Source organism: Salarias fasciatus, chromosome 15 (assembly GCF_902148845.1).
Source record: "Salarias fasciatus chromosome 15, fSalaFa1.1, whole genome shotgun sequence".
Taxonomy (NCBI): domain Eukaryota; kingdom Metazoa; phylum Chordata; class Actinopteri; order Blenniiformes; family Blenniidae; genus Salarias; species Salarias fasciatus.
Window position 1 is genome coordinate 26,983,746 of NC_043759.1, and position 24,799 is coordinate 27,008,544.

At 46.1% G+C, this 24,799-nt stretch overlaps 1 protein-coding gene and 1 long non-coding RNA gene across 4 annotated transcripts in view; one reads left to right on the forward strand and one right to left on the reverse strand.

The window, feature by feature from the left end:
- Positions 1 to 1,598: 1,598 nt before the first annotated feature.
- LOC115401661 (NLR family CARD domain-containing protein 3-like) overlaps positions 1,599 to 24,799 on the forward strand; it is a 34,115-nt gene continuing 10,914 nt past the window's right edge. The window contains exons 1-7 of one of the 3 annotated variants that reach the window (XM_030109941.1): positions 5,180 to 5,335; positions 8,782 to 8,894; positions 9,046 to 9,126; positions 11,411 to 11,512; positions 11,585 to 11,663; positions 11,943 to 12,150; positions 13,356 to 15,153. In XM_030109941.1, coding sequence (XP_029965801.1) covers positions 8,806 to 8,894; positions 9,046 to 9,126; positions 11,411 to 11,512; positions 11,585 to 11,663; positions 11,943 to 12,150; positions 13,356 to 15,153 — 2,357 coding nt within the window. In that variant the 5' untranslated portion in view covers positions 5,180 to 5,335; positions 8,782 to 8,805. Of the gene's footprint in view, positions 1,653 to 5,179; positions 5,336 to 8,781; positions 8,895 to 9,045; positions 9,127 to 11,410; positions 11,513 to 11,584; positions 11,664 to 11,942; positions 12,151 to 13,355; positions 15,154 to 24,285; positions 24,297 to 24,799 lie in introns of those variants that run through there. The other 2 variants (XR_003932983.1, XR_003932984.1) reach the window with 2 other exon arrangements.
- Positions 4,868 to 5,456, reverse strand: LOC115401713 (uncharacterized). The gene is made up of 2 exons (XR_003932999.1): positions 5,415 to 5,456; positions 4,868 to 5,309 (listed from the first exon to the last, which is right to left on the reverse strand). It is a non-coding gene; the product is annotated as an uncharacterized LOC115401713 (long non-coding RNA).

Consider the following 24,799-nt stretch of genomic DNA (forward strand, 5'->3'; position numbering starts at 1 on the left):
GCGGGGTGTGTGTAGGCTGAGGCCTTCCCCTAGGCATGTGGTTCCCCCTTGGGGCCTCCACACTGTGTTGGAGGGTCTGGGGGGACCTCCGTTTGAGGCTCTGGAACAGCGAGACGTCCGTTTTCTGTCTTTCAAGGCTGCCCTCCTTTGGCGTCGAGCAAAAGAGTCGGTGATTTGTGTGCCCTTTCAGTTACTCATGGCAGACTGGTTCATCTCTGGCCCAATTCAGCCTTTTACCCCAAGGTGATTACCTCGGATCAGGATCAGGGCACTTGACACTCCACTAGGTTTGTCAGTGGACGAGGCACGGCTGCATTTACTGTGTCTGGTCAGGGCCTTGCGTTGCTATGTGGAGCGCACCACAGTTAGCTTCGGGACTACAGACCAGCTGTTCGTAGGGTTTGGGGCCAGGGAGCGTGGAGCCCCGCTGTCATCCCAGCGCCTTGCCCACTGGGTTGTTGGTGGTGCTATTACTGCAGCTTACGAGGCACGGAACCATCCTCCGCCGGCAGTGATCCGAGCCCTCTCAACACGTGGAGTTTCTGCATCTGTGGCTTTGTGCAGAGGGGTCACTGTGGGTGACATCTGTCAGGCTGCCTCCTGATCTTCCGTGTCCACCTTTGTGCGGTCATATCTCATGGATATATGCACAGACAAGGTGGCTCTTTCGGTCTTCGGTGGGGACAGGGGTCCTGTCACTTAGATGACCTGCTTGGTCTCGCTGGTTGCTGTGTTCTCCCTTGGGGAATATAGGCTGCAGTGGTGAACCCTAGTGTATGCCGGGTGGGCTCTGTCGAGGCCTTACCTGGCGTGTGTGTGTTTGCTGTCGTTATTTCACGACTGTTTCTGACACGTGTACGGTCAGTGCCTCAGTGCGAGGGTGCTTGACGTCGGTGTCTTGGGGCTCTGTGGGCGGTGCCTGGTGTACGACCTGCTTTGCTCCTTCATTCCAGCGCCAATCTTGTCAGCCTGTCCAGCCAGGGGTACATTTATCTCTGCGGCCTCCGCCTTTGGTAGTTACCAATAGCGAAGCCCGTAGGTGGGCTGAGCTTCACATGAAGAAGAAATAATACTGAACGTATCTACAGTTCTACGAGTGTGTGTGTGCCCACCAACCTGCAAGCCCAGCTGGACTGCCTCTCTCCTGTGAGCTGATAGAAAGAAAGGAGATGGAGAGCCTCACCCAGCTTATATAGCCATGGTGAGGGGCGTGGCATACGCCACTGCACATGCAGGATTGGCATGGCAACTGCTTTGATCTGTCTCAGTGTCTGGCTGGTGCCAAGAGGAGTTACCAGTGGCGAAGCCCGGAGGTGGGCACGCACACTCGTAGAACTGTAGTTACGTTCAGTAACTATTATACTTCATTTTCTTTAGGAGTTGCTGAAGTTAAAAATCAAAGTTATTTGATCTCCTCCTTTGCAATGTCATGGTGTGGCGTCCACTGTGGAAGTAGAAGACACTCGTCTGTCTCTTCCTTGATGACTTCCACATTATGCTAGGTGTTGCCAAAGCTGTCCGTCCCTGGGAGAGGGATCCCTCCATACTGTGGTTCTCCCCAAGATTTCTTCTTTTCCCACTGGGTTTTTGGAGTTTTTTCTTGCCGGATGTGAGGGTCTAAGGCGGTGTTTGCTTCGTTTTGTCTCGTGACTGTGAATTTGACATATTAACATGATGTTTATTCACTGTTTTTATTTTTACCGACCAATGTAACATCTTGAAGCCCTCTGAGGCAACTGTTGTTGTGATACTGGGCTATACAAAAATAAATTGATTGATTGATTGATTATTTTATTTTAACTTATATCCAGTTATCCTGTTAAAATTTTGTGAAGGTTCATATTTTGTGTTTCAAACAGTCCTTGTGTTTTGGTTCAGCCCAGCCGGTCCTGATTGGACCAGTCTGGTCTCAGCTGGACTGATTGAAGGAGAGTCTGACTGAGAGTCTGAGTCTGTCAGTCTGCTGACAGGCTGGAAGTGAAGCTCTTTTTAATACTAATGGACAAATGAAGCTTTCTGAAGCTCTGATGCTTGGGTGGAAAAAGGGTTCAGTACTGAAGCTTTTCTGCACAGTCCTCTTTGGCGCCATCTGGTGGCCAAAAGTCTGAAAAGCAGCTTGAATGAACTGCTCCATGATGGTTCCCCAGAGTTCAGTTCACTGCTTCTCTTTATGATCATGTGACCATTTTGTTTGCTATCAGGATCGTTGTGGGGATATGAACAAGTGTTTCTGAGGGTGAAAAAATAAAATTTTATCAAACTGATGAATAAACTTTCCTGGACTGACCATGTGCCATAGTGTGGTCTCCTCTTGCTTGCGACTTCTTGATGTTTGTGAACATAATAGACAGAAAAATGTTATTTATTATAATGTTCAACACAATCTGATGAGAACCTGGTTGTTCTGTGAGGTTCCTGTCTCATATCTGTCCTAAACTCTGGGTCCTGATGAATGAATGTTTCTGAAGAAACTCTGAACTTCCTCCTGGGTTCTTCTTTCTGATCCGTCCAGTAAAGTCTGTTGGAACCACATCCAGAGTCAGAGTGAGCCCTGTTCTAGAAGAATGCTCCAACATTCCCATCAACACTGCTGAAGCTGTTCCAGCTCCAAAGGATGGACCCACATCAGATTAAATGCTCTGCTTTAAAGGGGCTGTATCATGTTTTTTTAGCTAGTCCAAACCCTATTATTGGCATTAACATAGTAATAGTTTATTTTTGGTGCTAAGGAAAAGTCATTTTGTGTGAAATAAAAGATTTTCTGAGGCCAATTCTCAAATCCGGAAGAGAAAACGCACTGTTTCACTGAAAATCCCGCCTCTCCCCCTATGGACTTTGACTGACAGCGTACTTCAACCAATCAGCGCTTCAAAACAAATATGTTATGCGTCTAGCATCTCTAAGGGTTAGCTTTAGCTTCTCTACACACAAAGACACGCGAAAACGTCTTTTCCTGTTAGAAACTCACCAAGCGCAGACCCTTCAGACTCTTGGCTCTTGCTTGATTGTTGCTTTCAGACGATGGTTAAAGTTTATCTCCGTAATCTCCGCTACGCACAGTGAAGGCGTCACTTCCGGTTTAGCCACCAGAATTCACCCAAAAAAATTAGAAAACAAAGCGCGGCAACTAGAGTTGCCAACCGTTCCTTGAAAAACGGAATCGTTCCGTATTTCGATGTAAAAGTGTGCGTTCCATATTGAGCTGAAAAGGAACGCACTTTGTTCCGTATTTTTGTGAGAGTCAAAACGTGAGCAATGGAACTTGCGCTTTTTTTTTTTAAACTTACGGTAAATTGTTCACCGGCTCTCTGACGTTCTGTGACCAATGAGCTGACAGAGATGGCTTGACAACACAGAATCGCTCTTATCTCATTGGTCAAAAAAAGACCGTTCCGAGTAGGCTACGGCAGCTCATTGGCCAGTAGTCAGTTTGGTCACAGAGCGCATGGGAGGAAGTAAATCACAATATTACAGCAGCGCAGCATGGCGTCCAGAGACATGTAAGTTTGTGCCGTTTCCATATCGGATATATCATGTTTAGTTCAGTGATTTGTGTCTGCTGCTGCAGACTGTGGAGTGTTTTCAGTTTAGAAACGGAACCTTGTTGGTTTTTCTGTTCAGAAGGTTTTTCAGTTTTGATTTTGCACTTTTTTAGTTGAAAATAAAAAAAGAACATGTTAAAATCCAGAAGAGACAGCAGCTGTTTGATGTTATTTTGCACATTTAGCAATAAAAATAGAATAGAATAAGAATAGAAGACTTTATTAATCTCACAGTGGAGACATTTACAGGCGTATAGGCTCATAGAACCCACAGCAGGGTGCAAAAGTAATGAATGGTGCAATAATTAACAAGTTATAGTGCAAATCATAGTAGGATTGATAATAGAAGCTAAAGACAATGAAGATCTAACTGTATGTACAACCTGAGTCTTAAAAATACAACAGGAAATATATAATATATACAATATATACAATACAATATGCAATATATGATGCAATATATAACTATACAGTATGATATAATATGTACAATATGCTTTAGCAGAGTGAATGGATAATGAAGTGTCGCTGAATTTCTTCAGGGGGGGTGCAGGATATTATAATGTCCAGGATTATTGCACATATTCCACACAGTAGAACTGTACAGTCTGAAAGCGGTGGGGATGAGAGACCTGTGGTAGCTCCTTCCTGCTCTGAGGGTCTCAGTCTCCTCTGAAGGAGCTGCTGAGCTGCTCTACCGTCCGGTGCAGTGGCTGAGAGCTGCTGTCCATGATGATGATGATACTTGAATGATAACTGTCTCACTGTAGGCCTCAAATACAAACAGATCAAGCTGATCATGAGTTATTACAATCTTGCTACTGTAGGTGTAATGCAGTAGCCTAATGTGTTTTTATAGTCTGTAATAGGTATAACTGTGGCAAAATGCTGTTAGATATGCGTTTTTGACCCCCCAAAAACCCAGTTTCTTTCAGCTGCCCGCGAGAGGCGTTCCTTATTTCAATCTCTGGGAGTTGGCAACCCTAGCGGCAACGCTGATTGGCTCGGCCGTTTCACGATCGAGGGCCTGCGGGGGGGCGAGGGGCTCAGGGGAGAGCTCTTCTAGTGACGTCTCCAGAACAGACAGACCGTCTTCACGGTACGGGAGGGGCTGCCTCTCTGAGCAGGAGGAAAATAAGGAAGCTCAAACACACAGGCACGAAGGAAATACCCGCTTTGAGGGTGTTTTTGATGAGTAAATAACTATATAACAAGATTGAAACATACAAAAAGTGAATTTTGCATGATACAGCATCTTTAAGAATGGAAGGTCACTCAAGGTCATCTGAATTCAAACTAATAAAAACTCACGACTCAAACCCAAACACAGGACTTAAAAAAAATATTGGTTTTATTCACAATAGAATTGAAACAAATACGTATAGTTTTTTAAAAAGTCTGCAGCTCAAAAGCATCATTTGAGTCCAGAAGTTCAGAGGATTTTCATATAAATGTAGAACGACTCATTTGTCCCAACGGAATATTTACGTTTTCTAAAATGCTTATTTCTTTAAACAATATTAACACAATAAAACAAAATTTATCCTGAAGTGCATCTGTTTTCATGCTGAAATACTTTTTTCTTTCATACTGAAATGTTTCTGGCTCCTCCTTTTCTCATGTTGAGCAAACAAGAAGTGATTCCAGGAAACAGCTTCGCTTCAGTCAGACAGGAAAACACTTCGTCTTGTTCAGACCTGAGAGACGGACTGAGAGGAACACAGAGCAGCTTCTTCTGTCCTCCAGTTTCCTCACATGGAAAAGAGTCTGAAGAAGATGTGAAGAGAGTTCAGGTGAGAATCTGTCAGCTCTTTAGAAGCTTCCACAACGGAGCAGGAGACTTTTTAACTTCTTTTTCTCTTTCATTCTCACCATCGCGAACCTGACAGCTGCTTTCTTCTCATTCACCTGCTGGAAAAACATTTAAACCAACATTTAACTCTTTCTTTGCTCTTTTGCTTTGGCTGAATTCTGTTTTTAAACAAATAAAGTGTTCATACTTTCGGTTTCTACAGTGGGCGGGGCTTCAGCCCTCCTTCACTCTGATTGGCTCATGATGATGTCAGTCTTCTTTACACAGAACAAGAAACAACGTGCCCACACTCATGCACGCACACACACGCACACACAAGGTGTGAGTAGGTCACACTCCTCTCTGTGCTGAGATCTTTGTTCACACTTTGTGTAGAAATGGACTAGATATTAATCTTCCTGGTGATTTCCTGCTGGAATCAGGAGTTGGAGGCTTGTGGACGTTCAGAGTTTGTGTTGGAGTGAAGTTTGACATCAGAGTCAGAATTCACTGATTGTCACTGTGAACAAAGCTCAATGGAATCTGAAACAGAAGCAGCTCTTGGAAACAGGACATCATGAAAAAAAGAGGAAACAGTGAAGATCTAAAGATTTAGATATTGTACAAAGGCCAAAACAACAGCGGAAGGAGGGACATCCTGGTATTTACAAGGTAAAGATGAAAACAGAAAGAGAAATGCAACAAATGTTGCTACAATGTTGCACTTGAGTTTTTGTGCTTTGTGTTTTGACAGCGTTCCTGCAAAGTGAAGAGTGAGGATCGTCAGCTGATTAGTTTGGTTTTGTTCAGGGCAACGACAGCTCCAGAGTAAAAGCTGTTTATAGTCAGTTTTTTTTTTCTCCTTCATGGCCCTGAAGTGCCTCCCTGAGGGTCAGAGTTCAAAAGGTGGAGACCGGGTTGTGAGGAGTCCCTGCTGAGGCAGCAGGTGTGGTAGATCTCCTCCAGAGAAGGGAGAGGCAGCTGCTCAGGGTCTGGCAGTGTTTCTGAGCCTCTGGAGCTGCTTCCTCTCTGCTGCAGCTGGAAAACCACAGCTCAATGCTGGAGTCAGCACGGACTCCACCGAGCAGCAGCAGCAGGACACCAAGAGCTGAGCTTTTACATTCTTCCTCCTGAGAATCCTCAGGAAGTCAAGTCTCTGCTGGGCCTTCTTCAGGATCAGGGTGGAGCCAGCAGTCCAGGTCAGGTCTTTACTGATGGAGGAGACCAGGAAGCTGAAGTCTGGCTCCATCTCCACCCTGTCCCCATTGAGTGTTCTGAGCTGAAGGTCCGGTTTGCTCCTGATGATCAGTTCCTTCAGCTTGGAGATGTTCAGGATGAGGTTGTTGATGGAGCACCAGACCCACAGTCGCTCCACCTCCACCCTGGAAGCAGCCTCACCTCCTGAGATGAGCCCCACCACAGAGGAGGTGATGGAGTTTCTTGGGTGGGTGGGGGTGCAGTCGTGGGTGTAGAGGAGGGGACTCAGCACAGCCCTGTGGAGAGCCGGTGGTCCTCCATGCTGAGGACAGCTGGGGTCCTACTCTCACCCTCTGGGAGCGGCCGGTCAAAAACCCTGAATCTATTTCCAGATGTGAGAGAGACCCAGGTCCCTCTGACTGCTCAGTCTGCTCACAGTGATGGTGTTGAAGCAGCAGCCTGGTGGAGCTCCCTCTCTGCTCCACAGGGTGGAGGTGATGGAGTCCTTCATCAACTGGTGACCTGTCCACTGTGACGGAGTGAACTCAGTGTTTCATGGAGCCAAGTCCTGCTGAGGTGAACGTCTCCAGATCCTGGAGGAAGAAAATGTCCTGAGCTCATTTAAACAGAGTCCAGGGCCGTTCCTGACTCATTTGGCACCCTGGGGGAGACGGGAGACCCCCCCCCCCCCCCCCCCCAACGCCCCCTGCCCAAAAAAAGATATAGAAAAATACATAGAAACTAACTTTAAGCATTTTTCACTTTATTGAACATAAATTAAACACTTAAAAACACACACACACACACACACACACACACACACACAACATTACCTCTTTGAAGAGGCAGCACTGGGGTGGGGATAGAGAAAGGTGTACCTATTTCACTGACAGGTTCGTCTGATGTAGAGGGGACTGTGGGTCGACTTTCACTGCTTCCAGGCTGGGTGTCAGAGAGCCCTGAATCACTGGGTACCACGGTGGATGCAGCGGCTGCTGTTGATCTGGTATTGCAGGAGTAGAAGACAAATATTTCAGAAGTAAATCTATAGAGATAGCAGGTAATTGATTAACTGGTGTTTACATGGGAAGCGAAATGCATGGTAACACCTGACATATTAACATCTCTGACCGAGGTCATCCTAATGACTGTATGTGGAACAACTACTTCAGGACACCTGTTCTAATTAAATGTGATATTCTGGTAATGACTTGTCTGATAAAGACGATGTCATCCCCTCCAGTTGTATGACTGCGTCTGGGATGCATGGAGTCATGTTTCCATTCATATAAATATGTAAATATTCTAAAACTTGTGTTTAAGTTGATCATTTTTTTTTATTGGCGTAAAATAAATTGAAGCCAGTTCATGAGGTTCAGTGACGGTAGCATCTCCTACACTGAGGCAACTGTACGAGTCTGTCAGAGCGTCGGAGCACAAACTTTAAAAGAAGAAACAATTTCCATCAACAGTGTCATCACTACGTGCATTTCTTAAATCACTGTCTTTGCTACTTTCTTCAACACAGAAGTAACTTTATCATATTAAAAGTGAGCTAATGAAGCAGCACTAACAGTACTGTCACTATGAGGGCTAACGTTAGCCATTTAGCATAACGAGCTAGCCTACACGCCAGAACATACGTTCAGTTCTGTTCATAAAGGATCCAGCAAAATATTTAATGACACCATACCTCGACTTCTTTCTTGCTTCTCCAACTTCTTTAAGCTTTTTCCTGAAATGAGCTCCAGAGGGCTTTTGTCTCTTCATTCTGGAAGTTCGCTGTATGCGTCACTGTCAAGACGAGAAGGAAAAAAAAAAAAGAACACCTGCAGTACCGCCCCCTGGCGCCCCTAACATTTTACTGTCCTGCCTAGTCGGCCGCACGGCCCTGACTCTGGGTCATCTTCCCTCACATTCTTGTGCTTCGGCTCCATGTTTTCATGGAGGAAGATGAGCACATCGACTGGAAGAAGGCTTGAGCGCTGTCGGGTGATCGGGTGAGAGAAACAACAACCTACGACTTGCTGACTCCTCTAAATTTACGTCGACTTGTGCGACGGGAGTCGAAGTTTCTGTTAATGCCCCAACACACACACACACACACACACAAATGTGTTTTTACTACATTGTTGGGATTTTTTCTCTTGGGGGACAGAAATCAGGTCTCCTTCAGAAACATCATTCAGCAGTAGTTTGAAGATCAGACAGGTCATCAAAATGGTCATATTTAACTGTGTGTGCATGCATGTGTGTGTAGGTGTGTGTTCTGCCATGGATCAGTGTGAGGACAGAGAGGAGGGAGTCCCTCCCTCTAAAAGGACTCTGTGTGGAGAACATGAGAACCAGACCACAGCTCAGAGGTGAGACTCCATCTTTACCTGTCCACCAGTCTTCTTCACATCATCTTACTGTGTGTGTGTGTGTGTGTGTGTGTGTGTGTGTGTGTGTGTGTGTGTGTGTGTGTGTGTGTGTGTGTGTGTGTTTCTGATACCTTTGTATTTTTTTTATCAGGTCAGAGCCTGAAGTTGAACCCAGCTGTGTGTCCCTGAAGAGTGACCAGTCCAAGGACTTCTTGATAGACTTCAGAACACAGTGAGTTTTATTTCCTGTTGTCTTCTGCATTTCATGTCTTTATTCAGAAAGCAATAGAAACAATAGAAACAATGTACAAGGCATGTGGCGTGTTCTAAACTCCATTATAAAAAATGAAAACTCTATAAAACGCACTTATCCCTCTTATTTTACTGATAATAACAAAACACTTGATGATATGAATGAAATTGCTAACAAGTTTAACGAATACTTTGTCGGCATTGGACAAAAATTAGCAAGTGAAATCTCTAGTTCCGCGAGTCCAGATTACTCTTTAATTGAAAGGAAGAGCAACTCTATGTTTCTTGCAGATGTAGATGAGAGGGAAGTAATCAATATTGTTTCAAAGTGTAAGTCAAAAGTGTCGACCGATTGTGATGAAATAGATATGAAAACTGTGAAATGGGTTATTGAGGGGATTGCAAAGCCTTTAACATATATATTCAATTTGTCATTTTCATCTGGTAAATTTCCTCTTGAAATGAAAACAGCAAAGGTCACTCCCCTTTATAAAAACTCAGACATGCACCTCTTCACAAACTATCGTCCTATAGCTCTTTTATCACAATTTTCAAAAATATTAGAAAAGCTATTTGATGCCAGACTGGAGTCCTTTATTCAAAAATATAATATATTAGCCGACGGCCAATACGGTTTTAGGAAAAATCGGTCAACATTCATGGCAATAATTGATACAACTGAAGAAATAACAAACGCTATTGACAATAAAAAATACACGGCTGGAATATTCATTGACTTAAAAAAAGCTTTTGATACCATTGGCCACAATATTTTAACAATCAAACTGGAAAGATATGGTATTAGAGGAGTTACTTTGAATTGGGTCAAAAGTTACCTCAGCAACAGACAGCAGTTTGTGAAGATGGGCAACTTCAAATCTTCATGCTTGAACATTTCACACGGAGTCCCCCAGGGGTCAGTATTGGGCCCGAAATTGTTTAACCTTTATATTAATGATCTGTGCAAAGTTTCAAGGCTTTTAAAAGTGGTATTTTTTGCTGACGACACAAATATGTTTTGCTCAGGGGAAAACCTGGAGGACTTGTTACATTTAATGAATATGGAAATGAAAAAAATTAAATTCTGGTTTGACTCTAATAAATTGACACTTAATCTGAGTAAAACCAAACTTATGATTTTTGGTAAGCGTAACAAACAAACTAATGTCCAAGTACAAATAGACGGAATTTTAATTGAAAGAATACACAAAACAAAATTTCTGGGTGTAATTATTGATCAGCAGATAAGTTGGAAAGAGCATATTAAATATATTGAAAAACAACTTGCAAAAAATATCCCAATTATGTATAAGGTAAAGTATCTTCTCGACCACAAATCGTTACATATATTGTATTGTTCCTTGGTGTTACCATATCTGAGCTATTGCGCTGAGATATGGGGAAGCAACTATAAAAGCTCAACATTGCAAATCTCGCTTTTGCAAAAGAAGGCCATAAGAATAATTCATAAAGCTGGTTATTTTGACCATACAAATATATTGTTTTTTAAATCCAAAACTCTAAAGTTCAAGGACATTGTAGAATCTCAAATAGCTCAACTCATGTATAGAGCACAGCAAAACTCCTTGCCAGAAAACATTCAAAAGCACTTTCATCATCCATATAATGTTTATCATCTCAGAGACATTGGTTGCAAATTTCTTATTCCCAAACACAGATCAACAATGAAAAGCTTTTGTGTCTCCGTTTCAGGTGTAAAACTTTGGAACAACTTAAGTCCAGATCTGAAAAAATGTTCAAGCATGAGGATATTTAAGAAAAAAATAAAAGAATCGATACTAAAGAATTACGATCTTAATGAAATCAACTAATTTGAAGATGTTTTCTTTGTCTTTTGAATTTATGATATGTTACTGATCTGACACAGGAAACTGATAATGATAAGTTTCAATTGGGAGAGGGGGTGGGATTAAATAAGCTCTGCTTCTTCCCACTCCTTTTCAGACATGTAGGTCTGTTTTGATTGATGTCTGCTTTACAAAGTCGCTATTTAGATGACTTTTCAATTTTGAATTATGGTTTGCATGTTTGAAACAAATAAATTCATTCATTCATTCATTCATTCATTCATTCAAAATGATTGAGACAAATGTGGTTGAAGCGAAGATCCTGCTTAAGTTTCTATCTGTTCAATAGTTCTCACTCAGAGAATCATCAGAGTTTGAAACTCTCACTCTTCCCTTTATCCTCCAGTCTTCCTCCATTTTTCCACTCAGTCTGTTCCTGATGTTGTTTGTTTTCAGCTCTGACTCTGAGTTTCCATCCAGCTGTGTGTCCCTGAAGAGTGACGGGTCCATGTTTGAACCCATTAACTTTAAATGTGGAGCAGGAGGAGCTGATGAGGGGTGAGAATCAGTGTTTGTGTCAGGATTCATCATCATAACAGCAGCTTGAACAAAGTCAACATGTTTCTGCAGCGTCAGCCAGCAGAGCTACCAGGCTCTCCGTGGAGGCTCCGCCCCTCAGCATCAAACACATCTGGACTCCATCTTTATGGTGAGAACAAGTCTCCATTCAACACTTTACTGTCACATCAGTGAGACAGAAGAAGTTGTGGAGACTTCCAGCTGAAACATGAAGCAGACTCTCAGCTTCTTAGATCCATTCAGGTCCAGAGTGAAACAGTCCAACCTTCATCCAGCTTCCAGCCTTCACTGATGCTGAAGCTGTTTCTGCTGGAGATCCACATGAAGAGTGACTCGGCTTCACATGTTGTCATCCTGGATTTACACTCACATCTCCATCTGTCTCACTCCAGATGTTTCTCTGTTCCAGCTGCTGGAGGACAACATGGTGGCTTTCATGAAGGAGGAGCTGAAGAAGATGAAGAAGCTCCTGAGTCCAGATTACCCAGCATGCTCAGAGAGAGAGAGAGAGGATGAGGATGAAGAGCAGAGGAGCAGCAGAGAGTCATTAATGAGGATGACTCTGGACTTCCTGAGGAGGATGAAGCAGGAGGAGCTGGCTGAGCGTCTGTGGAGCAGTAAGAGGATTTGATCTCATTTCACAGGATGGAGATGAAACAGAGAAATGTTTTCAGGTCCAACAGTGACTGGAGAGCAGAGAGCAGGAACAGGTCCAAACCAGAGGTCAGAGGTCATTTCCAGGTCAGACACAGAAACTGTGAAACAGACAGAAGCAGAAAAGGAACTGACACAAGACTCTGAGTCTGAAACCAGGAGGAGTGAACAAAATGAAAAATATTTGACGAATGAAAGAATCCACACATTTTCGTTTTCCATCCAGAAGAACCAGATGTCAGTTTGGTGTTGGTGCTAAAGCCAGTGTTGGTTCAAACCTGGACCCTCCTAAGAACTGGTTGTGGGCTGCAGCTGTCAGTTCTTCTTTAAGTCATTTATTCTGTCAAACACTTCCCCAATTCATCGGGAGGCAGACGGAGCGACCCACAATGTGCCACAGAACAAATGACGTCTCTGGAGGTTTGGATCGAGCTGTAATGATAACTGGACCTACGCCGACCCGGTACTCTAGTGGAGTGAAAACCACCAAGACTGAATCCAGGCGAGTGGAGTAGTGCTAGAACTGTGTAGTGGACAAGCACCACAGTGCAGGAAGCTCTGGGTCTCATCCTCAGTCCACTGCTGTTTTATTTTAGCATCCATGCTGAGATAGTTTTAACTGTATCTTCACTCTAGGCTGTTATAAAACTGGAGGTTCTGTGTTTCCACCAGTCGGGTTGGTCACAATAATTGCTCTTTCTGACGTACTCTGTGCTTGGCTCTGGCCCACCAAGGAGCTGGTGCTTGTTGAACACCAGTTTTGAGGGTCTGGACTTGGTGCTGCTGGAAACAAAGAACTGGTGCTAAGTCAGTCTCTGACTCTGAATGAGTCCTGAAAGCAGCTGAGTGGAAAAGGAGAAGCTGAGAGCTGAAGAGCTCCACTCAGAGCAGCTGATACCAACCAGTACAGGGAGCACAGGAAACAGGAAGGGAGGCCAGCTCCCACAAGTCCACATCCCCAATCATCAAACATGGAGACAACAATGGTCTCATGTCTCTTCCTGAGCTCTGCTGTTCATATCATGCAAACATCTCCATCAGATCAGAGGCTGTTTGGTCTCTACTGAAGAGCTGGATGATCTGATGGAGGAGAAACATCAACAACACACTTTCATCTTCACTTTCAGTGTCTAATACACTCAACCCTTTTACTTGTTTTTATTTCCAGGAACTTCTGCTGGAGTCTGCCAACAGAAGCTGAAATGTGGGCTGAAGAAGAGGTTCCAGTGTGTGTTTGAAGGAGTCTCTAAAGCAGGAGAGTCCACCTTCCTGAACCAGATCTACACAGAGCTCCACATCACAGAGGGAGGGGCTGCAGAGGTCAATGAGGAGCATGAGGTCAGACAGATTGAAGCAGCATCCAGGACAGCAGACAGAGCAGAAACAAGCATCAGACCAGGAGACATCTTTAAAGCCTCACCTGGAAGATCTCAACCAATCAGAGCAGTGCTGACAAAGGGAGTGGCTGGCATTGGGAAAACAGTCCTGACTCAGAAGTTCACGCTGGACTGGGCTGAAGACAAAGACAACCAGGACGTCCACTTCACATTTCCATTCACCTTCAGAGAGCTGAATGTGCTGAAGGAGAAGAAGTTCAGCTTGGTGGGACTTGTTCATCACTTCTTCACTGAAACCAAAGAAGCAGGACTCTGCAGCTTTGAAGACTTCCAGGTGGTCTTCATCTTGGACGGTCTGGATGAGTGTCGACTCCCTCTGGACTTCCAGCACACTGAGTTCCTGACTGAAGTTACAGAGTCCACCTCAGTGGATGTTCTGCTGACAAACCTCATCAGGGGGAAACTGCTTCCCTCTGCTCGCCTCTGGATCACCACACGACCTGCAGCAGCCAATCAGATCCCTGCTGACTGTGTGGACAGGGTGACAGAGGTCCGAGGGTTCACCGACCCCCAGAAGGAGGAGTACTTCAGGAGGAGGTTCAGAGAGGAGGAGCAGGCCAGCAGGATCATCTCCCACATCAAGACCTCCCGAAGCCTCCACATCATGTGCCACATCCCGGTCTTCTGCTGGATCACTGCTACAGTTCTGGAGAAGGTGTTGAAGAGCAGAGAGGGAGGAGAGCTGCCCAAGACCCTGACTCAGATGTACATCCACCACCTGGTGGTCCAGGCCAAGGTCAAGACGGTCAAGTATGATGGAGGAGCTGCCACAGATCCACACTGGAGTCCAGAGAGCAGGGAGATGATGGAGTCTCTGGGAAAACTGGCTTTTGAGGAGCTGCAGAAAGGAAACCTGATCTTCTATGAACCCGACCTGACAGAGTGTGGCATCGATCTCAGAGCAGCCTCAGTGTACTCAGGAATGTTGACCCAGATCTTCAGAGAGGAGAGCGGCCTGTACCAGGACAAGGTGTTCTGCTTCATCCATCTGAGCCTTCAGGAGTTTCTGGCTGCTCTTCATGTCCATCAGACCTTCATCAAGTCTGGAATCAACCTGCTGGAAGAACAACAGAAAACCTCCTGGAGGTCAAACATTAGGAAACCTGATCTCCACCTTCTCCATCAGAAAGCAGTGGACGAGGCCTTGAAGAGTCCAAATGGACACCTGGACTTGTTCCTCCGCTTCCTCCTGGGTCTTTCACTGCCGACCAATCAGAGTCTCCTTCGAGGTCTGCTGGCACAAAGAGGAAATAGCTCACAGACCAATAAGGAAACAGTGCAGTACATCAAGGAGAAGCTGAGTGAGAGTCTGTCTGCAGAGAGAAGCATCAATCTGTTTCACTGTCTGAATGAACTGAATGATGGTTCTCTGGTGGAGGAGATCCAACAGTCCCTGAGATCAGGACGTCTGTCCACAGAGGAACTGTCTCCTGCTCAGTGGTCAGCTCTGGTCTTCATCTTACTGTCATCAGAAGAAGATCTGAAGGAGTTTGACCTGAAGAAATACTCTGCTTCAGAGGAGGCTCTTCTGAAGCTGCTGCCAGTGGTCAAAGCCTCCAACAAAGCTCTGTACGTGGTTTAAGAACAAATCTGTAGAACTGAGTCCAGGAGAAACATTGATCTGGTTTTCATTGTTGGTTCTTCTTCAGGTTGAGCAGCTGTGGTCTGTCAGAGAGAAGCTGTGGAGCTCTGTCCTCAGTTCTCAGCTCTCAGTCCTCCAGTCTGACACATCTGGACCCGAGTAACAACCAGCTGCAGGATTCAGGAGTGAAGCTACTGTCTTCTGGACTGGAGAGTCCTCACTGTAAACTGGAAGCTCTCAGGTCAGGATCCAGCTGCTGCTTGATCATGTGGAGGATCTTCCTTCTTCCTGGTTGACTTGATGCCATGTTTGTGCCTCCAGTCTGTCAGGGTGTCTGGTCTCAGAGGAAGGCTGAAAACTTTAAGAGTCCCTCTTTAAACCAGGACGTGTGTGTGTGTGTGTGTGTGTGTGTGTGTGTGTGTGTGTGTGTGTGTGTGTGTGTGTGTGTGTGTGTGTGTGTCAAGGTTTTCATGAGAAGCTGTCAGGATGATGTGTTGTTGTCAAAGTCATGAATTGGTGGATCAATAGACATGCTTACATGGCCAAAAAATCCTCCTTATAATGGGATTTAAAGTGAAGTGGATTGTAAATGTGTCATATGAACACCTGAGTGGATCCACTTCACTCGGAGCAGATTATATTTCTGATCCGATTGTTCGAGGTGGTCTGCACCGATCAATGATCTTCTTGTGCCTCATACAAACAGCTGCTGACACTGGAGCGGTGTGGAGAGCTGGATTCTTTGTACTGTGCATGTGTTTCCTCGTATGGAGTGACGCAGGGCCGGCTCTAGGCATAGGCGAACTAGGCGGCCGCCTAGGGCGCCACGTCCCGAGAGGGGCGCCGCGGTCGTACAAGGGGCGCCACGACGCTCTGTGTTCCGTGTGCCCCGCTGTGCAGCGGTCCGACGCACTGCGCTCCTCGTCCTCGGCGCTGCCCGGCACTGATCGGTATTGTTCGCTTGTTCGCTCATCTCGGGCTCGCCTGGGGCGCCTCTGAAGCCCGGGCCGGCCCTGGAGTGACGTGACGACGAGTGCTTTGAACAGGAAGCAGGAATTACACACAAGCAGAAGAACTGGATGGTGGTTGAGAAAAACTTTTTCATAATAAAACTCTGAGAAGACAAACACTGGAGGGAAAGATGGCTGCAAATCGTTCAACAGCAAGCTGTTTAAAGAGCTCCGTGGTAGACTACTAACAGACCGCCACCAGCAGCAGATTGGAAGACCAGCAGACAATGTGTAACTCGGCACAACACCGGGACGCCAGCCAGGACAGCCATGCCGAATGGCGAGGTGGAACGGAGTCCGGCAGGACAGGGCAGACCGGGACCCTGCCGGGAAGCGCTGGATCTTCAGGCAGTGCATCATGGAAATGTTTGAACACTATTTGAGAAGATATTCAGCTGATAAAAACACTCTGCTAGTCGCTGAGGACTGCTGACTGCAAAGCCAAAGCTCAGAACCGGAAAATTCCGTGAGAGACCTCATGCACATGTCAATGACATGTCATCCATGTGGAAGGACGCTGTATAATCCGCTTCACCCAGGGCCCTGATGTACGAGGATGAACGTGGATCGATTTGGCATTTCATCTGATTGTTTTCAAATGGATTGAAAAAAACACCCATGTAGGCTGGGCCAGTATCTCCTCGAATGAGAGCAGTAGATGAACAAACAGCAGAAGATTGGAGTTTATAGAAGTATCAGCAGGTAGTGAAGATCTAAAGCTGAACTCCAGACCGATGAGCAGTGATTACGAACATGTCTCCAGGGTCTTCAGGTGGAACCTTCTTCCATCTCTGGACTGTCTCAATCACTGGTGTTGAACTGTGGTCCTCCAGGTCTGCTGTCCTGAATGTTGAACGTCTCCCTGCTTCAACTCACCTACATCTCATGATGTTGTCTTCACCAAGCTTCTCTAGAGGCCCAGTATTCACAGCCCGTCACTCTGGATAGTAACAGTGTAACTTCAACATTCTCCAATGGCGATTGGAAAAAGGTAAATCAGAAGAGGCAGGTCTTCTTTAAATGAACCTGTTGGGGTTTACGATTGGTAATTTGGAATAAATTAGTAAAGTATTGATTACCGGGAGTAATTGATGACTGTAAGTAATTTAGTTACTTATTAATTTGAGTAAATTTTGATTTACCAGTTAATAATTGCAGGCCATTAACAGTGAATCACCAACAACAATCGATTACGGTGTGATAAGCCAACCCTCCTCATTTGCCACACTTTTGTCTGTGTTATGGTGCATTCACACCGGACGCGTCGCAAGCGTCGTGAGCGGCGCTTTTCCATGCAAAGTCTATGGTGGATGAGCGTCGTGGAGCGGCGGGCGGCGAGGCGGCGCATCAGGAGCGTCATGAGCATCGCTTTTCCAGCGTTTCGAGCGTCGACGCCCACGACGCTCGTCCCCGGCGTCAGGAGCGTCAGGAGCGTCGTGAGCGTCGCTTTTTGAGAGTTGGGAAAACTGAACTTTCGACGCGCTGCCGCTGAGCGTCAACCAATCAGAGACGATCCCTCCGGTGCTACGTCGCTACGACTGATCCGAGCACCGATGCGGGCCGGCCAGTGTTGCTAACTTGACGACTTTCTCGCTAAATCTGGCGACTTTCCAAAGCCTCTTGGCGACGTTTTTTTGTCAAAAGCAACTAGCGACAAATCTAGCGACCTTCTCTGGTGCTCTGGAGACGTGACAGGACGTCTCGCTGCTGTCGTCTACGAGCAGCGGGTGCTGCGTGAGCCCCTCCCCCGTCCCAAAGCTCTCACAGCGGTCAGTCTCAGCAGCGCTCCCCTGCTGCAGTCAGAGCAGAGAGGAGCAGAGCAGCCAATCGCCACTTTTCCGACGACGACGCGGTCTAGCTTTATTTAACAAATCAAGCCAAGCCGCTCTCCTGATGCGATCCGCCATAGCTGGAAACAGAAATCAGTCTCTTGCGCACCAATTAACTGACGTGCATCAAGAGCGTCGCGAGCTTTGTGACCAGCCGGTGTCAAGCGTCGTGTTTAAAGCGTCACAAGCGTCAGCTTCGAGGCGTCCCAAGCGTCGACGACGCCCGCGACGCATCCGGTGTAAATGCACCATTAGGCTTCTGTAATGCACGACACGAACTGTTATTCTGATCGCGCACATCAAGCATGGCGGAGAGCCTGTCTTCCTTCTGATAGTCAGTGATTTGTACGGCCTGCAGAAAAATCATGTACTACAGAACAACCGTTCTGGCTGCGTTCCGTCAACGGAGCGGAATCATGGCAGCACTGTCTGCAGTGCCTCTGCAGTCTGCTGGACGAGGTTGCCAGATCTGTCCCTGCCCCCTGTAAACAATATGAAGCCCATTTAAGTCAATAGAAAGCCGCCCAAACCGCCATCTCGGTTGAAAATGCACGTTAGAACCGTATTTGTATCATAAAAAAAAAACACTTCATAAACACATAATCATTTCTTCAACCCGTCCGACGTGTTCAAAAAAGAAGAAGCTTGATTTGGCAGAAACCCGCCCAATCTGGCAACACAGAGCTGCTCCGGTCACAGAGCTGTTTTGAGCCATTTTGGAGTCATTTGACTTTCCTGCAGTGACGAAGTACAAAACCGTTCATTCTTCTAAAGCGTATAATGAATACATGACGTTGTTTGTTCTGTTTTCTACCAGAAGAAGTAAAAAAAACAGAATAAGGCAAAAACACGACACAGATTTTATTTTGAAATCACTTATTTTGGAACAAGTGTCGCGTTTCCTTACGGCACCCGACCTGCTTCTGTCTTGATTGACGCCCTTTTGATTCGATGGTGAGAACACGATTCAGTTATTTTTGAGGAGGCTGATTTACAATTTCACACTTCCAAAAAGGGGTCCTGGCTCGACCCAAGTCGGTATCAACATGCCCCCAGTCTCAAAGATGGAAAGTTAATTTAAGCTGGTTGTTAACCTTCAGATAAACTACTGTTAAATTATCAGAGAAGGGTGAGATTTACCTCAAGACTGCTACAACCAGGGAGTTGCCACAAAACAACAATGAATCGTCCAGTTCAGTTAATGAGCGTTTATTAACAATGTCAGTTACTAATCAACACATCTAATAACAGAACACAACATATTCAAAGCTTGAAAGCCATGTGTGTGTGTGTGTGTGTGTGTGTGTGTGTGTGTGTGTGTGTGTGTGTGTGTGTGTGTGCATCTGGAGACGCAGGAGGGACCACCCCCCCGGCGGGGGGCCAGCTGTGTGGTGTGTGTGGGAGTGTGGGAGGTGGAGCGGTGTGTCTCGGTCCCCAGATCACGGATCTCCCCGGAGAGGATGGGGAAAGACGGGAGGTACGGTGGACCGAGAGACGGGCGAGAAAGAGAGGGAGAGAGAGAAAGGGGGTCTCCGAGCCCTCCTTCCTGGATCCTCCCGAAGGGCGGAGAGTGGGAGGCGTGGGAGCGAAGTGGGGAGTCTGGCGATGTCGCAGGAGAAGAGGGGGAGAGAGGAAGAGGGCGGGGAAGAAGCAGGAGGTGCGGTCGTGACGTGCCCAAGGCGGGGTCCGCGGGCTTCTGTAGAATCTACTAAGCTGGAGTTAGTATAGAAAGGAGGAAAGTGAGCGGGGAGCTCCTTCCCACACAGAGCAGTACCAGCTTGGCGTGTGCTCTGCTGGTGGGAGGGGGGAGAGGAGTCACGCGCTCCAGAGTGCTCACACAGATGTGACGCTTAAGCATGGAAAAAGTAACAAAGCCACATGTACAATGAATGAACAGCCTTCAGTTCAGTCCAAACTTAACTAACAATCCTAAACCTGCCCAGGTGTCCTCACCTCTGTGATGAGAGCTCTCAGCTGCTCTGTGTTTGTCACCGGGTTTCACAGGCTCGTCCTCTGATCCGTCCAAATTCTACCGCGTCCTGTGGAATTCCGGTAGGATGGCTCGTTTGGTACATCCACATGGAGAAAGACGTCCTGACCGTCTGGACCCGACGCTCTGGTCTGCAAATGGAGGAGAGACTCGCTGTGTAGCGTGGCTGGCTGCAGGGGGAGAGCGGAGCTGTGGCTCTGCAGCTGTGTGCTGCAGGAGATGGGATCACTCGAGGGCAGCTTCTGTCTCCTCTGCTGGGGAAAGGGGGTCACCAGTGAAGGAAGGGGAGACGGATCCGTTGGCGTCTTGACCAGCAAGGTGCCTTTTTCTTCTTATAACTCCGTGTGTGGGGCACCGAAGCACCTCCAGGAGAAAAGTTCAAGAAGATGACTGCCTCCCTGACGTCAGCCGCTGCTTTTTCTCCCGGCCCAGTGTCCCGCCTTCTTCCCCCTTTTTCGGCCAATCACGTTGTCAGATCTCCCGTCCCCTCCCGTTGTGGAGGGGGTGTCTCACGAGTGTCCTCGTGAGGGGGTTGTTGCACCAGAGGTCACCCTCCTGCTGTGCGGAGCCACGGACTCGGCGATATCTTGTCTTTGTGTCTTGAGGGACCAAGGCAAGCACATGGTGAAGGAGAGCAGCCATTCTGTGTTTGTGAAGACACCTGGTGGTGGCTTTAGGGCCCCACCCATTGTTCTCTGAGGAGGTCTGGGGCCTTCTCAGGGTTCCTGATGGATGGTGATGTTGGATTTAATATTCCTTGGTGGAACATTGATCCGTCCCCAACAAACCTGTCCCAGAGAAAGTTCAGATCTGCACAGAGGTCCAGTTCACTGACTGGACTTATTGTCTCACTTTGTGGTCTTCTTTGTTTCCCACATGACTGACTGATCTTCTTCTTCTCCAGGTTGAGCAGCTGTGGTCTGTCAGAGAGAAGCTGTGGAGCTCTGTCCTCAGTTCTCAGCTCTCAGTCCTCCAGTCTGACACATCTGGACCTGAGTAACAACAAGCTGAAGGACTCAGGAGTGAAGCGACTGTCTTCTGGACTGGAGAGTCCTCACTGTAACCTGGAAGCTCTCAGGTCAGGATCCAGCTGCTGCTTGATCATGTGGAGGATCTTCCTTCTTCCTGGTTGACTTGATGCCATGTTTGTGCCTCCAGTCTGTCAGGGTGTCTGGTCTCAAAGGAAGGCTGTGCTTCTCTGGTCTCAGCTGTGAGCTCCAAGTCCTCCCATCTGAGAGAGCTGGACCTGAGCTACAACCATCCAGGAGCCTCAGGAGTGGAGAAGCTGTTTGCTGCAGTGGAGGATCCACAGTGCAGTCTGGAGACTCTCAGGTATGGACAGGTGAAATAAAATCCACCACTTTCTGTTATTCTCCTGCTATCTGTAGAGCAGCTGTGAAGATCTCAGTGGAACTTTGTAGCTTCTTGATATTTCCTCCTCTATTATCTGGGAAGTCAAACCACAAAGTAACCAGTAATGTTTTCACTGTCAGTCCAGCTGGAGAGCAGCAGCCACACATCATCCACTCACTGAGCTGTGTGATGGTAACATGTCACTGATCTGCTCCAGACTGTGTTTAGGTTGAAAAACAATGGAGTCTTCCAGAATCTGGTGAAAGATGAATTGTATTAAACTTTTTTACCGAGTAGAGATATGTCCTAAAAATGAAAGAAACTTGGATGTAAATGCTTAAAAACAAGATTTAAGACAATGTGTTGTCTGTCAGTAATCATCTTGGGGAGAAAAGACACTTTAAATATGTAAAAATCATCATGATAATCATATCATTCAATAGATCTTCTCTCAGTATTTAACCAAAGATAAACTGAATCATTCTTATCAAACAATCATGGCCTCTTTTAACCTCAGAGCTCTGAAAATTTAAGATTTTATCCATCAAGAAATTTAACCCACAGTATTTTTATGGATTAAATTATTTCAGTTCTTCAGCAGTCATTACATTATGGCTTCAACCTCTGAAGACACTGATAGAAAACTGAAACGATGAATTTCTCTCAATTCATGAATGAAAGAAATCATGTTGAGTCTGCAGATAGTGTTGCCAGATTGGGTGGGTTTGGGCTTCTTTTGAAACCGTTGTGCTGAAAAAAAAATAGCTTTAGGTGGGTTAATAAAATTTGGTTTTCACAAGATGTGGCGGGTTTTTAGAAACTATTTACACCCATTTCCAAACCCCCGATGCCCTACTCAGCAAACAATCAATCAGTCTTTATTTGTAAAAGCACTTTTCATTTTCATTAAAACAACGCAACGTGCTGAACAGTAAAAACAGTCATAAAAACAAAAAAGAACAAAAACCACACCCTCAGTCACCACACACACACACACAGACACACACACTCCCATTTTGTTACGCACAGCAGAGGAGACATGGCATGGCACTGAGCATCATGGGAAACACCACCAGTGGGGCCGCCCACACCAGGAGAAGTCAGAGGTCATTAATACTGGGGCTGCAGCGCCTGACCCCCAAACCTGTCAGACCAAGGGAACCCCCACACCAAGGTGTGGAGCCCCCCAGGCCAGTCAGGACCAGAAGACCCAGTCACAGAAACCCCAGCAGAGGACCGGATCCAACCCCCTGTGTGAAGGACCCCCCCCCCTCAGGAAACACTGGAGTGAAACAGCTAAAAACTTAGGAGGATACAAAGTAAGATAAGATTATAAAGTAAAAAAGTAAAATAAGTTAGAGGTACATAATAGAATAAAATTACATAAATGATGATGGAAATAAGAAGACTATAAAAGGTCAGTTTATAGATTACAAAGGTGTTTTTAAAGGGGCACAACGCAGTTTTAAACATTAAATTATCAATTATTCACACCCACACATGTTTTCACCTTTGCCTGATGGGCAGCAAGAGCTATTTTTGCAAGATCGCAGTCGCTCCTATTTTCCTGTGCAGGGCACTGAAGGCACAGCAATATGAGTGATTCGGGTACGAATCGCTCTGAGCCTGACGTAATGCGCGCTCCCGCTGGCCTGGTAATCCTTAAGTTTCGATTTGTCCGCCATTACTCCGCCAGATGCTTAGCAGCAACAACTGAGCAGTACTGAGGATGGAGCTTCCAGAAAGTAAGAAAAGACCGGCTTCTAGCACTGCCACAACTCCAGCACAGACCCCACCAGGCAGAAGAAACTTACATTTTACTCGAGCGCTGCTAAAAGAGCGAGGAAGGAGGTCCCCTCTTCTGTGCACGTACATGGGCACAAGCCACAGACACGAGCTTTTCACTAAGCTACAGTTACGCCTAAGGCCTGCAGGGGTCGGTGTTTCGCATAAAATAAGCAAACTGCGCTGTGCTCCTTTAAACTCCCTTTAAACATACCAGCAGTCCTGAGGTTCTCCGGCAGGCTGTTCCACCGGCAGGCTGTTCCACAGGCGGGGGCCACAGTGGCTAAAGGCCCCCTCACGGTGGGTTCTCGGAGCCAATGCAGCGACTGTAAAACCGGTGTAATGTGGCCCCGCCCCCTGGTCCTCGTCTGAGGCTGAGTTTTGTAATAATTGTAGGTTTGAAATATTGTTTTTGAGAAGACCAGAGAGCAAGGCATTACAGTAATCTAATCTACAGGAGATAAAAGCTGCATTAGCACCTCCTGCTGGCCTGAGAGAGAAACGGGCGACTCTGGCTATATTCTTAAGGTGAGTAGTTATGTTTTTAATGTGTGGAATAAAATTTAGCTCACAGTCAAAAATCACACCCTGGTTCTTAACTGATTGTGCTGATTTAAAATCTGATAATTTTGGTAAAATTTTCTCTTTCTGACCTTCAGGACCGATAACTAAAACCTCAGTCTTGTCCTGGTTGAGCTGTAGGAAATTCACTGCATCCATGACTTGATGTCAGAAATACAGTTAAAAAGGGTTTCTATTGGCCCTGAGTCATCAGGAGACACGGCGATGTACAGCTGAGTGTCGTCAGCGTAGCTATGGAAACTGATGCCATGTCTCCTGATGACGTCCCCAAGTGGAAACATGTAGAGATTAAAAAGTATGGGACCTAAAATTGAACCTTGGGGAACCCCACACCTAGTTTCATGGGTTCCTGAGGAACAAGTATCCAAACTTACATAAAAACATCGATCCATGAGAAAAGAACTGAACCAGTTAAGAACAGTACCAGAGAGGCCCACCAGGTGCCTCAATCTGTTTATTAAAATGTGATGGTCTACTGTGTCAAAGGCGGCCCTCAGGTCCAGCAGAACCAACGCTGAGTTTTTTATTGTCCAAATTCCACCTGATATCATTTAAAATCTTTAAAAGGGCGTCTCGGTACTGTGGTTCACTCTAAAACTAGACTGATGTCTTTCTAAAATGTTGTTGATCATTAAAAAGTCATTGACTTGGTTAAAAACCAGTCTTTCTAAAACTTTACTTAGAAACGGTCAGTTGGATCCTGGTCTGTAGTTATTAAGAACATTGGGGTCTAACTTGCTCTTCTTCAGAAGGGGCTTCACCACCGCCGTTTTAAAGGCAGTGGGGAAGACGCCCGTCTGAAGAGAGCAGTTCATGATATTTAAAATCTGTTCCTCCAGGAATCCATGAAGTGATTTAAAAAGTTGTGTGGGGATGGGATCTAAAAGGCAGGTTGTTGATTTTACTTGGCAGAAAACTCGACCAACAGTCCTTCATCAACCAGGTCCAAACTGTCCAGTGTTTCCTCAGGCATGGACAACGGTTCAGCTGTGTTCACTGATAGAACCTGTTGGGGTAAAAGACTCGACCTGATGTCCATGATTTTAGTTCTGAAGTGGTCTGAAGAGTCTTCACAGAGAGCGTC